The 14,501-nt window shown below is 39.8% G+C and overlaps 1 protein-coding gene across 2 annotated transcripts in view; it reads right to left on the minus strand.

The window, feature by feature from the left end:
* MREG (melanoregulin) overlaps nt 1–13,659 on the minus strand; it is a 30,791-nt gene extending 17,132 nt beyond the window's left edge. The window contains exons 1-3 of one of the 2 annotated variants that reach the window (XM_042446459.1): nt 13,493–13,659; nt 12,715–12,833; nt 7,062–7,221 (exon numbers count right to left, since the gene is read on the minus strand). In XM_042446459.1, the coding sequence (XP_042302393.1) occupies nt 7,062–7,221; nt 12,715–12,833; nt 13,493–13,594 (381 nt within the window). In that variant the 5' untranslated portion in view covers nt 13,595–13,659. Of the gene's footprint in view, nt 1–7,061; nt 7,222–8,833; nt 8,911–12,714; nt 12,834–13,492 lie in introns of those variants that run through there. The other variant, XM_042446460.1, reaches the window with a different exon arrangement.
* Nucleotides 13,660–14,501: the final 842 nt, after the last annotated feature.

A 14,501-nucleotide genomic window follows, 5' to 3' on the forward strand; every position in this document is an offset into this window, starting at 1 on the left:
AGAGAAAATAAAAGAGTCAGGGAAAATCCAGCTGAGCAGAGGCTGACAAGAGTTGTTTCACTATATTTTACGAGACCAGCCCTGAGAAAGGTTTCTGGTGTCAATTACCTTCAGAGAAAAGAATATAGCAAGCTTATTGTGTCTGTGTGAAAAAGCATTTTAGAGGTTAACAGAGATAATAGAAAAGGCAGAGGTCACATGCCGTGCTGCTAACTCAGTATCAAAAGTAGCCCCACAGAGTCCAATGAACTCTGAGCATTGACACAGAGTTGGCAGGCAAGACTTCCAACTCCAGTTCCTGACTCATGATGTTCTAAACTCCATTTCCTTCAGCCATCATCTTTGACCTTGCACAGGCAGCTGCCAGAAAAATCTCACAGCATCCTGTCAGGATGGACAGTCACATTATAGGTTTTCAAAGGGCCCTGCCAGAATTATGACAACCTTGTCCGTTCATTCTAATTCATCTGTAGATTGGGCTCCATACGGCTAAACTTCAAGGAAATGAAGGCACCCCAGTATTCTTTATCTGGCAAAATATTGCATGTCAGAGTTCCTTCCTTCCCACTATGCTTTTGATTCCTTTCCAAAGGCTAATACAGGGAGGACAGCTTAACATCATCCACAGGCTAAGCCACTCAAAATACAGTCCCCGCCACAGCACTGCCCTTCCATGGTGGTGGGATTACATGCTCCTGGGAGGCATGAGACAATGGACTTTATCATACGGGAGGCAAGCATCCTCCTCCCGTCTTTAAATCGTCATTAAATCGTGTTAATTGCATGATCGAGAGGGAAGATTATCACACCCCTGCGTGCTTATCCCATTCTTGTCCTGTCGGTAAACGGTAATGGATGTTTCATTTGGTATTAATGGAAACTACCATTAATACCAAATGATGGGTCCATTATTGTTTACTGACAGGACAAGAACAGGATAAGTGCACAGGGGGGTGACAATCTTCCCCAAACCAGGGACATTGTTAGGGAAGAAAGCAAAAAGACACTGTCTGAGGGCAAAATAAGGAAAAGCCTTACTCTTCAAATAGTTAAGGAGAGGCAATAAGCAAATATACTTGCCCCTTTGAACTCGCAGGGGATCCATTCCAGACCCCCCCCACGAGTTCCAAAACTCATGCATATTCAAGCCCCATAGGCTTGAATGGGGCACATGCATGCGGGGGATGTACCACAGGCATGCACCCCACTGAGGTTAATGGCGGTTACCCCCCCCCACTGATTTTCAAGACTGCAGATTCGGAGGGGTGATTGTATTACATATGAGAGAAATGCGATCACAATCCTGAATGCAACGATGTATAGGGACATGCAACTTGTGTGTAGGACAAAGAGAATGTGGTTATAATAATCAGTGCAAGGACACAGAACAAGACAACACACAGAGAGTAGAACAAGAGACGATCCAAGAAAACAAAGGGTAATTCAAACTAAGAGTGAGGATGCTATATAACCAACAGGACAACACACTGTATGTGTGATTAAAAAGAAAAAAGATTATGGAAGCAATATGCTGAAGAACCATATAAAAGAGATTAAAGGATGACATATTCCTTCAATGCTTAATATACAGGACACCAAGGATTGCAGTAACCAAAGAGCCACTGCATTAATTTCCCATGCAAGCGAAGTGATGCTCAAAATTTTACAACAAAGATGTTTAACATATAATGAACAAGAAATGTTGTATGTTCAAGCTGGGTTCAGAAAAGGCAGAGGCCCTAGGAAGTTATGCTGCAAAGATACACTGGATAAAGGAGCACATCAAAGAACTTGGAGGAGGGGGAGAGATGATCTATGCTTTATAGATTATAGCAAAGCATTTTATTATATAAATCATGAAAAACTATGGACTTTTCTAAAAGAAATGGGTGTGCCACAACATTTGACTAACCTATACTCAGGACAAGAGGCCATAGTAAGGACAGAATATGGAGAAAGAATTGTCAAAGGGGTCATGCTTGGCTACGTTTCATCACTGTGTTTAATTTATAGGTAGAACATATTACACAGAAAGCTGGGTTAGACTTGGACTAAGAAGGTATGAAAACTGGAGGAATGAGCATCAACAATTTAATATATGGAGATGATACCTTACTATTAGCAGAAAATAGCAAAGATTTGGAACAATTATTGAGGAAAGTCGAAGAAGAAAGTGAAGTACTGTTAAACATTAAGAAAACAAAAATAATTACTACAGATGATTTATATAAACTTAAATGGATTATGAAAACATCAAAACAGTCAAGTGCTTTCTCAGTCATAAATCAAAATGGGGACCGTAGAGCACTCCCTCCCAACAAAAAAAGGACCAGGACATGGAAGCTATACAGAAACTAGGTAAGATGCTCAAATGTAACGATATATAATTGAATACCAAAATCATGATTGTCCATGCCATCATGTATCTAATTTCTATGTATGGTTGTAAACGCTGGATAGTGAAGAAAGCTGACAGGGAGAAAATCAACTCATTTGAAATGTGGTTCTGGAAGAAAGTTCTACAGATACCATGGACTGCCCCAAACAAAGACCAATAAATGGGTCCATCAGCAAATCAAGCCTGACCTCTCCCTAAAAGCCAAAATGACAAAACTGGGGCTATTATACTTTGGCCATATCACAAAACAATATGGCTCATTACAAAAGATGAAAATGGTTGCTAAAGTGGGAAGTAGTAAGAAATGAGGAAGACCACATTACAGGTAAACAGATTCAATCAAGGATACCTGTGATGTGCAGTACCTGAGCAGGACTGTAGATGACAGAATGCCTTGGCGGTCTCTCATATACGGTCACTGTAAGGTAAAGCCAACTTAATGGCAATGAGCAACAGAAATCACTGCAACAAACCTTGCAGATATGTTACTGCAGTGACAGAGGTTTGAGTCAAAAAGAATTCCACAACAGCCAGAATCAACTATGGGAGAAAGCAAACTTTTACCAGCCTTAACAGATAGTCTTAATATGCTTTCTAACATTTCAAACCCACCCACTGAGAGGTATTCTAAGAGTGAGGCTAAAATGCTATCAGCTACCTTAATACATTTGGAGAACAGGAATGTAATGCACTACTAAGAGGATTATGTCCAGTCACATGCCATTATTGTTCCTAATTAAAGCCTTTGCTATTCACAGAGGGCTGAGTTCTCTACAGAGGGAAATGGGAAGATCAATTTTGTTTTCTCCTCAAATGGAAAAGCCCGGTCAAAGCCATGTGCTTGCCCTGTCCATTCTCTCACCCTCCCTTGAGCAGCTCCAACCATCTCTCTCGCTCGCTCTCTGTTCCCTGAGACTTTTACTTTCCTGGATCATTCACTAATCTGGGAATATCTTAGTCCTACTCATTCACCATGAAAACGGATTTATCTGGCGACTTTGACAGCATAATATGTGACAAGAGGGATTAAGGGAACCATATCTGGAAACAGGAAAGGAGGTTTCGTAGCTTCTATTCCGGGAGTCCCTTTGTAAATAACTTGTTGATTTGTTCCTTGACTTCATTGTTTTAGCACAACTACCCTTGGTTCTACCTTTGTCAATCTTTGTGGAATAAATCGCAGATTGTAGGCACTGATGGCACAGTAACTGAATTGTACTAAATTATAATTGTTAAACTAAACTATATTCAGCATACTCTGACACATTCTTAAGAATGAATCAGAGGATGTGCAACTATCCAACACCATGCAAGATTCAAAGGAAATAACAAAAGGATGCTTATTTGATCCTGACCTATTAAACTTTATTTTAAGACAATTGTTACTTCCCACTTAGTCATATTTCTCTCTTTCTGTGGATGGTATTGTTCTAATTCCATATACTCAGACAGGCTGATGTAGTTTGTTGAAGACGTTGAGCCACCTGTACCTTTTACCAGAACGAACATTTATAAGACAAAAATAATGACATTTGATACATCCAAAACAAAGCCAGTGTGGTGTTGTGGTTTGAGCATTGGAATACAACTCTAGAAATCAGGGTTTGATTCCCCATTCACCCATAGAAATGCACTGAGTGACTTTGGGTGAATCACACACTCTCAGCCCCAGAAAATCCCATGATAGGGTAGACTTAGGGACTCCATAACTCAAAACCGACTTGAAGGGAGACATCATCAGCAACAACATATCCAAACAGGTCCATATTTGAATAGAAACTTTTTTAGAACAAGCTTCTTTAAACTCCTTGAATATTTTGTGATTATGTCCAGCAGTAAAATGCATGGCAATGGAACATATCATTCTACAATGTCCTTTTATATGCGATAAAGAGAAGAAGGACTCCCCCAGAGGGTCTATTTTCTTCTTCAGTAATTTATTAAGAAAAGGGAATATCCCTTAACAGCAGGTCTCAAACTTTTCACATGCCAGATATCACGATGAAAGGGTGTTAAACTGAGTGCTTCATAGTCAAACCGGAGGTGACTCTCAATCATGTTTCCCTCCCTTGCCATGCCCTATGTCCCTCCTCCTAATAATAGTTCTAGGGCACAGACCAAATAAAAATAACTGTAAGACCCACAGACTCAGCCTGTCAGAAATATTCACAAATAACTACAAATCACATTAACTGCACTTTAATTGGCTTTTAGGCATTAACTGTACTACCAGAATCAATCTGTGAGGGGATGAATCTTACAGTCCAGATCTGTAGGATCTGACAGTAAGAATGGTTGCTATTGACAATAATGGAGTGATAGGATTTGTTTATCCTAACACTAGGAAATAAAAAGGCTCCTTTTGCATTAAGAACAAGATGTGCACCTCAAACCACTCTGTTCTAACAACAGTAATTAAACTGTTCGTGCTGATGATATTTTCTTAAAGGTTGCACATATCAAAAATAAAATTTGCCCTTCAACATCAAGGAGGGGGAATCTATGACTGCAGATCAGGACTCTCTTTAAATCAACATAACCCTCTTTTGACAAGAAAGCTTGACAAGCGTAAGGAGGTTTTTAGTTCACAGGAAACTAGCGATCAACATGTTAATACCCTGATTAAAAGGAGGTATAAAGGCAAATGTAAGGAAAGTGTCAAAATAAGCTTCCTGATTACATCATCCTGTAGGAAAACAGAATATTAAAAAGCTATTGCCCTGGATTTCGATGTCACTAATCCAAATGCTGCTGTGAATATATTACTTCAGATGTTACCCTTGCCACAGAATACAATATGGATCTGTGGTTAGAATGAAGTGTTTGAAAGCAAGAAGCTCAGATACAAATCTCTCAGTCTTAAAGCTAATAGGATGGTCTTACATGAAGCATTAACTAAAGGGAGGCAAATAGCCGATCTGCAGTTTGGAGAGGAAAAATGTTGCATTAGAGATTTGCTCCCTTGTAGGGCAGCATGCTCTTCTCCTGCATTTATGCTCTATTTGTATATTTGAAAATAAAGATGAGCTTAGTTTTAGCTTAACTGGAGGGTTTTGGGAATAGTAAAATATTTCCCAACTCTACCTACAACTCATTTTTTTCACTTCACATTCTATAATCTTGGCAGTACCTATAGGGCTCATTGTGTCTATGGGGCTGATATTCCCTATTGCCACTCCCCTTCAAGCGAAGGAAGGTTGGAAAGAGTTTCCCTTAGTCAGCTGGTTTCAGGAGAAAGGGGTGAGGAAGAGAATGCCAGCTTCAAGAAGAGGTTGCAAATTCACCCTGGCTTTTTCCCATTTTTCTCCTCTTGAAAATGCCTGCTTTGGTACCTATGAAATGGATGGATAAGAAGGAAGCAGACACTTTGGCATAGTGGAAGATGAAATTAATATTACAAGGACAAGAAAAATCTCTGATGCATTCTTCTTCAAAAGAAAACTAAAAATGATCTGTGCAGCTTGAAAAAGCCACTTGTCAAGCACCCACTTTGGCCTAACCGTTTTTGGTACTGGACTGCCTTATTACGCTTCACCTATTTCCATCCATCCACATTCTCATGGTAGGCACTTGGCCACACCTACTATTTGTTGTAACTAAAGCCAATTCTTTGCAATAATTTATCAGCTGGAAGTTTGCTGTTTTTGTGCACCTTCAAGATATTTTGAACGTATGGCAACCCTAAGGTGACCCTATAATGGGGTTTTCTTGGCAAATTTCTTCAGAGGGGGTTTGCCATTGCCATCCGAGAGAGTGTGACTTGCCCAAAGTCACCCTGTGGGTTTCATGGCTGAGTTGGGAATCAAACTCTGATTTCCAGAGTCCTAGTCTAACACTCAAACCACTATGCCATGCTGGTTCTCTTCAGATAGAAGTAGATCAAATTCTTCTTTGTCACATAGCTGTAAACTGGACCGCCACATTCTCATGGTAGGCACTTGGCCACAACACCAGCCTACTGTCTGGTATACCTGAAGAAGAGTCATTCAGGTCATTTATCAGGTAGAAGTAGCAAGATTTTTCCTTAGACATCTGGCTGTAGCTACATCAGATAGAAGTGCCTTGATCAAATTCTTCTTTAGCATTCTTAGCAACTGGCACCTGAGCAGATTATAATTTTACTCTAAAGTCTGTATCATCATGATATAGTATTTGCAAACAGAGCTGATCTTACATTGCTTCATGACAACCTTGAACAGTGTTTCATTCCTTTATGAGCCCACAGGATTCCCTCTGCACCTCCATCCATTCTCTGAAATGTGGATGGTAACACAAGCTAGAGCCTTCTCTTTAACGGCACTCATGCTTTGGAGTCTAAGGAAACCCACCTGGCTTCTTGCCTTTTTAGTTCTAGATAAAAAGTTAGAAATAAGCCCCACACCCAAAAAAAATCTGCCCTCCTCCCCCGGAGAAAGTAACAGAAATAACTAGCAATATCAGACCGTGTTAACCAGCAGGCTAACAGTGATTTGTTGTTGTTGTTGTTGTTTTAAGACTTTTAACTAATTATTCATATACTCCATTTAACACCAAGTATGTCTTGGGCATTTCTCTAAAGCCTGAACAGGTTAATTTTTGGATCACCATACCAGAATTTCCAGCTACCATGGACATGCAGTCCAAAAGCTCTGGTTTATTGAGCATTAATGTAAGTAGGCCTTACCTCAGAATCCTTTTCCAATCTATCTCTAACCACAATGAGGTTGTACAGTATCCGGTCATCATCTGCTTCTGTGTGGGAGATGTCGTGAGGGGCGCTCCACAAGTTCTTCTCTTCATCCCATGCCTGGGTTGCTCCAAATGAAGCATAAGGGTTGTTATTGCTGCAGTGCAATAAAGAGAAAGAAGTTAAAAAATGTATTACTAATGTGTAATAACATAGAAATCATATGGATCGAGAAAATCGCTCACATTTTTAGGAGACTACTTTACATAAAGGGAAAATATTTAGTTGAGAAGGCTTGCCTGCTTTCACAGTCAGCATCTACAAAGCAGAAAATGGCCACAGACAGAATTGTGGTCTTTATTTATTTGATTTCTATCCCACCTTTCTCCCTGAAGGGACCCAAGGTGACTCGCAAATAAAATCTAAAAACATAATACAATAAAACATTTAAAATATAATCTAAAAACAGTATAAAATTACAGACATTAAAACCACACTAAAACCATGGTATCCAAACACCCTACACAAACAAACTACACAATTCAAAGGGAGATCTAATACCTGATCTACTAAACTGAGAATTACAAATCCCATCAGTCTGAACCCCCACATCCAAGCCCCCCATCAAGCAAACAAACTTGCTCCTGCAAGCTGTTAACAGAAAACAGCATGAAAGAAGGAACAGCCCACCTTTCTCCAATGGAACTGGGTGGCTGCTTCCTATGAATCTGCTTTGGGTTTAATCTGAATTCTGTCAAAGGCTTTGGTGGTAGGCTTCAGGACTTTGAACAGCAACTTTCAAGTGCAGACTAAAACCCAAAGTGAATTCACTGACCCCGTGACATCAGAGCCACCAGTCTTCACCACTCTTCTCCTGTGTGCTTGTGTGTGTGTGTGCTTTCAAATCTCCTGTTGACTTATGGTGACCCCATGAATTTCACAGGGTTTTTAGGCAAGAAATCTTTTTTGTAGTTTTGTCAGTTCCTTCCTCTGAAATACAGCCTGAAGCACCTGGTATTCCTTATCAGTCTTCCATTCAAGTGGTAACCATCTTAGCTTTCAAGATCACCCAGATGCCTTTGAGTATTTAGACTGTCTTTCCTTCTTCTACAGTGCTTCAAATCCCAGTCTGAATCAGAGGCTTCAACAATCCACTCCACACGCAAAGGCATTCTTCTCTCATTGTCTGACGTAGCTAGGCACAAAGTACTAGACCTCAGTAAGGAGGCTTAACAACATGCCTGATTCCTCTGCATATCAACCTGCCTCTTTATATATACTTGTTTACAAAGTTATTCAGAAAAGAAACTAAAGACAAAGACCTGATTTACTTCCAGTCCTGATACCCTGATCCCCATTTATCGCCTACCTCTTTGGATTTATAAACGAAGAGACTAAAACGATTTACGATTTTGTAATATGAAGGTGGCAGCACTGTATCATCAACCAACAGGGTTTCTATGGCGGGAGAAGCAAAGACACAAAGGAAGGGTAATTATCTTCAGAAAGTGGCTTTTTCAACTTAAATGGTAGCATGGACCTTCCACTAGGAATCACAGAACAGATAACATTTTGTTATTTTGATTGATCTTCCCAAGCCTTTTAAAACCTGCGGTTGCGGGTAGGTGAACATGGGAAAGAAGAGGAGGAGCATGTACACATGCTGGTTCAGTTGCTTGCTCTCTCATTCACTCACTCAGGCAGAGTCCTGCATACTTACATATACACGTACATACACAGACATGGAAGTAGAAGATAAAAATCAACACCTTTTGGACGTTTCTTGCCCATTTTCCACCCCATACAAACATTCTGAAAGGGATGCCTCCATTTCAGAAACCCTGACAGCTTTCACTTGCTCCAATATGCACTGAACACTAAAAAGGTGACACATGCAACCACCAGTTAGACCACCTCCCATTCCACTATGATGCTGATGTAAAAAAGCCCATTTTTCCTAAAAGTGCTAATTGGGGGGGGGAAGGGTTTTTACAAATGCATTAACGTCTAAAAGAAGCATTTTCACTCTCACTACGGTCATACATTGTCCATTCCTACAGAAACAGAATCAAGATAGGTATGGATTTATTCATTTTTTTTGCTAGGGTAGCTGCAACCGTGGATTTGTTGCAAGTACTGTATGAACAAAAACTGAATTCTTTATAAACCAATGTAGAAAGACAAGATAACTGGAGGGACTGAGGGAGCACCAGGCCAACATGTACAGCTCATCTTTGGCAAGGAGTAAGTGAACTTTCCAGAACTACATGGAGCATGTAGGAACAAGCCAAAGAAGAACTAGTATGACTCTTCATTATTACATCCACTCTGCTTTAGTTTTTGAGTGTTAGCGTACGATGGCACAAGATAACAAGGGAGAAGGTGAGTGGCAAAGCTACAGGCAAAGAGGCAAGATGAGGAAACTAACAGAGGGCCCATACAGACAGGCCAAAATAAAGCTGCTTCGGGTCACTTTGGAGGTATGCTGTTTAAATGATGCATGCATCCTAAGAGGCCAGAAGCCACGCCAAAGCCACACTTCAGTCCTAAGGACTGGAGCACAATTTTGGTGCAGTTTCTGGCATCTTAGGACACATGCATCATTGAAACAGCATACCTCCAAAGTGACCCGAAGCAGCTTTATTTTGACCTGTCTGTATGGGCCCAGAGTTTCATCTGTTAGAAATGCTCAGGTACAAAGAGGCAGAGAACATATGGATGCTTCTAGACATGACAGTTCTGCACTTCTCTTCCAGCTAGCCATTTTCTGGAGGAAAGCCTAAAGCAATGTTTTTGACCTCCTTTTATAATGGCATTTTTTGAGCATTTTCCCATCTCAAGTTACAGTATTGTTCCCTATGCATATGGGCACATTCACACGCTAGCATAACTGCATGCACAAGTTGGGGGAATGAGAAGATTTAGGAGGAGGAAGGATCACATTCAAGTGCTTGAAACATCCCACCATACTCTTGAAAAGTTGCCCAATCTTAGCCTATGGAACAGGGCAGCTAAAGGCCGAACTAGATTTAACATAGCAAGTCCACAAATAGGATTCCACACATTTTAATAAGCTGTCACCAGCAGTTTCAGGAGGGGCTCATTCAGAATAGTACCAAAAACTGTACCCCCCCCCCCCATTTTCTTCAAATCCTCAGATCCTCAAACATCCCTCTTTCCTGCCCTACTCAAATTCCTATTCATCTCAAAGGTGCAAATCCTAAATGTATTGCACCTTTCGCTCTGCAAGATAAATAGTAGCTCTGGCAATTTTATTCCTTAAGGGAGTGAGGAACAAGTAAAATGCTTCCCAGTGCCATACACGGTACACCCAATCCATTTGTCATTAGATTTGCAAAGATATCCTAGTCACATATTTCCTGCATCATACCAGGTTGGCGCTAAATGTCTTAAACATGACATAGTGGTCTGAGCATTGGACTATGACCCTGGAACCCAGGGTGTGAATCCCAGATCAATCATGAAAACCCATTGGGTGACCTTGGACAAGTCACACACTCACAGCTTCAGAAAATGGCAATGGCAAACCCCCTTTGAAGAAACCTGCCAAGAAAACTTTATGGTCAGCGTAAGTTAGAAATGACTTGAAGACACACAACAACAACAACAACACGTTATTGAAATCATTGGTACTAATTCTAGAAAGAATGCACACATATATAGTTCATGATGATCATGATTGTGATGGGTCAAAGGATCTAAATCCATTATAGACTACTGCCAGTTTGTTTGTTTTTTAAGAAACTAGCAATACCTTCTTGTGATTCCCTGGAAGCATTACGTTTCATCGCCATTTTCATCAAAAGCAGGGAAATCAGTGCTTCACAATGCTGGGCAGGTTTTGTTATAAATGTAGAAATGAATACTGTCTATTTGCAGTGACTTGGAGTATAAATAACAAAAAGTTGTACTTGCAAAGTGAGATAATGACAATTTCTTTAGACATAATAGGTTTGGACAAACTAAAGAATTCATTCTGGTGGCACTGCCAAAATAATGTCTCCAAAGATTGTGAAACACCTGGATGTAGTGGGACTGTAGTCTTGAAGTACTGTACTTAATCTTTAATGGGCCACTTCAATTAGTCGGGACTATTTTGTTATCTCCTATTTTTAAAAAGTCAATTACACTAATCCCATCTCACTAGGATTTATTTAAGAAGTCTTGAGCAGAAATCATAACTGACCTCGCAGTATTTATTTTTTATTCCACAGGTAAATGAAATGCTGAACTATTGTTTACCTCCCAGGTTCTTCATAAAACTGTCTCCAAATGATTAAAACTTTGCCAGATTAATCACAGGAGTTTTAATCATGGGCTTCTCTTATTGCTTTGAATAAAATCTGCATGGTTTTGCATGTATGTGAAGCAACGGTTTAAGGAAAAACACAAGACTTTTGTCATACAGTAGTAGGCCTCATCATGGTGAGTCATTCCTTCCTCTTCCGTGCAAGAAAAATGCTTCTACAATTAAAACTACAGGAAACAGGCATCCTAAGTACAAATATTGGGGGGAAATCCATTTTAATCAGCTGTGTCCAGGTAAAAATATCAAATTGATGGACTAGGGATTGCAATTTCAGATCTTAGCAGCAGGATGGGTTAAAGCTATTTCCGCCATTACACTGCACTCATGGTATAGGGTGCATCCACACTGCAGAAATAATCAGATTTGATACCACTTTAGCTATCATGGCTCAGTGCTATGGAATTCTAGGAATTGTAGTTTGCTGAATTCCATAGCATTGAGCCACGGCAGATAAAGTGGTATCACATCTGATTATTTCTACAGTGTGGATGCAGCAATAGTCTAGTATCATTTCTACAGCTTTAAAAGATGAACAGTTGTAAACCAGATGCTTGCTTGAAAAAGTATGGTATGTTAAGTACTGATTGCTTATATGTATTTAAGCAATCATTGATTTTTTCAGTATATTTTTAAAGCTAGCTAATTTTAAACACCACTACCTGTTGTACCTCTAGTAGCCATTTATATGCTCCTCTATAGGATTTCACATGTAAGACCATTACTGAGTAACAAGGTCAGTACTCTGAAGTGACACTAAAGACACAAGTTCTATGCCAATCTACTAAATAACACAGGGAGACTTTTAAAACAAGCCACTTGTGATTGTAGGATTAGAGGAAATGTCATGCTATGACCTCCAAGAGAACTTCTATAAAATGTTGTATAGGTGGTATCTGACCCCAGAACGGCTAGCAAAAAAGCATAGAGGTGTAAAAAAATATATATGATGGAAATGCAAAATCCATCAGGGAAAGTTTTACCATATGTGGTGGAGAAGGCAAAGTTTTGGGGACAGATATGGAGATCAGAGGTCACTACAAAAAACCTTCAGAATGAAATTATCAATGAAATCAGAATTGTTTTTGTTGGGCATACCAGAGGAAGATACTAAAAGTTAATTCAAGAAGATGCTCAAACTGAAAGCCCTGCAAGATCAGATGATTAAATCTTAGGATTGCTTTTAAAACTGACTAATTTCTTTGTAGGGGGGAAAAAAAAACCTTACCAAGTATAACAATCAATCATACACATTTTCACACATACACACACACACAAAACCTATTTCAACATATACGGAAAAATCACAACTGGTTTACATACTTTTTCTTATACACAGGAGAATTCCTAACGTTTGAAGCAGCCAGCAACAATCCACCATCATTTGCTGCACAGAATTTAAGAATGTTGACCAATCTCAGTCCCAAAACAAATTCTGTTTTCTAAAAGGGAAAAAAGTGAGTAGAATAGGAAGATAAATTTGTAACATACGTGTCACAATGCTTTTAAACATGAGACTGTGCAGACAGATATAATGCGTATGCTGAATTAGTAGATGGACGTTAACCAAATGGGTTTAATCCACACGCTAATAAGGATTTATTCAACTGGCTTGGCCTTTAAGGCCTATTGTTTAAGAAGCGCTAAGCTGTGGATGGAGAGAAGCTGCATGGTCACAGCCGAAATAAATGGCAAAATGACAAGAATGAATAAATATCACTTGGGTGTGGGGTATGAGTTATCAGAATGTATTACTAATACTTGTAGAAGCCACATCATTTGGTGCTACGAAATAAATGTCAAGCACAAAGCAAAAAAACCCAAAACCCTAATCCCTAGTGCCAAATTACTTTCTGTTTTGCTTGCTGCTTTTAGACTCCTGCAAACGCAACAGTTCCCATGTAAGAAGCAATCAAAGGCAAGCAGATTGTTACCTGGAACCAGAAACATCCTTTCAGTCCCACAAAGAATACAGCCATGCAATATGGACAGACTTTAGCTGCCACTCATGCCACAAACTAAAAGAGATGCTGTAGAAAGCATGGCACCATCCTGTACATAGCAAGAAAGACTTAAGCCCTGCTCCCTGGTATGCACACACCTGGTTAGAGGACAGCAAGGGCACAAGGTTGCCCTTCCGATTCACAGAGGACCAAATCAGCTGCAGGTCCCAGAGCTGGTGAATACTTGGATGGGAGACCATTTGTATTGGTTCTTTTGCCCTGTGTTTGTTTCGTCATAGGAGAAAGGCAGGATATAAATGTTGTTGCGTGTCTTCAAGTTGCTTCTGACTTATGGCAACACTCAAGTGATCCTATCGCAAGGTTTTCTTGTCTTTGCCCTCTTCTGAGGCAGAGACTTGCCCAAGGTCACTAGCAGGTTTCCAGAGCCCAGCGGGGATTCAAGACCATGAGACTCAAAATAGTAGTGCTTCACTACTAAACGACAATATGAAGCCAGTTATAGAAAAGTCTCATACAAACAACAACCCCAGGCATACTGATTCGGATGCAAGCCTTACTAAAATCAGTGATCAAGGAACAAGCATAATTAGGCTTCTTGAGGGTATATCAGATTGTAGATTATAGCTGTATGCTTTCTGGAAGAATCACATGGCCACTGCAATTCCATTCATTCTTCATCATTCTCATTCTTTTTTGTGGTTGCTAACTGCCTTTGAGTTGACCTCGACTCATGGGAACCTTGTGAATCAGACATCTTCAAAATAATTGATGCTCCTTGGTGGTAACACGCCAGCCCTGTTCATATAAAACAGTCACTTCATGTTCTCTTTCATACTATCATTTGCACAAACAGATTATTTTAAGTCTTCCACACTAATATTTCTCTACATGGCCCAATGAAACTCTGTCTATGGGTTTAGAACTACATGAGTCAGTTAAGATAAGAGAACTACATCTTAATTTAAGAAAGCAGGTGTGCATGCCTTCTAGCATAGCAGAAAATAACAAAATAAATATTGCCTCCATTTTGAATATGAAAAGATTAGGCATGCATCCTTGTCTTAATTTGAGGCTCACATTGTACCCAACATACCATACTTTCAGTTTTAATTATAAAGTGACTTACGGAAGCTAAACAGATGCATT

Source organism: Sceloporus undulatus, chromosome 1, assembly GCF_019175285.1.
Source record: "Sceloporus undulatus isolate JIND9_A2432 ecotype Alabama chromosome 1, SceUnd_v1.1, whole genome shotgun sequence".
Taxonomy (NCBI): Eukaryota; Metazoa; Chordata; class Lepidosauria; order Squamata; family Phrynosomatidae; genus Sceloporus; species Sceloporus undulatus.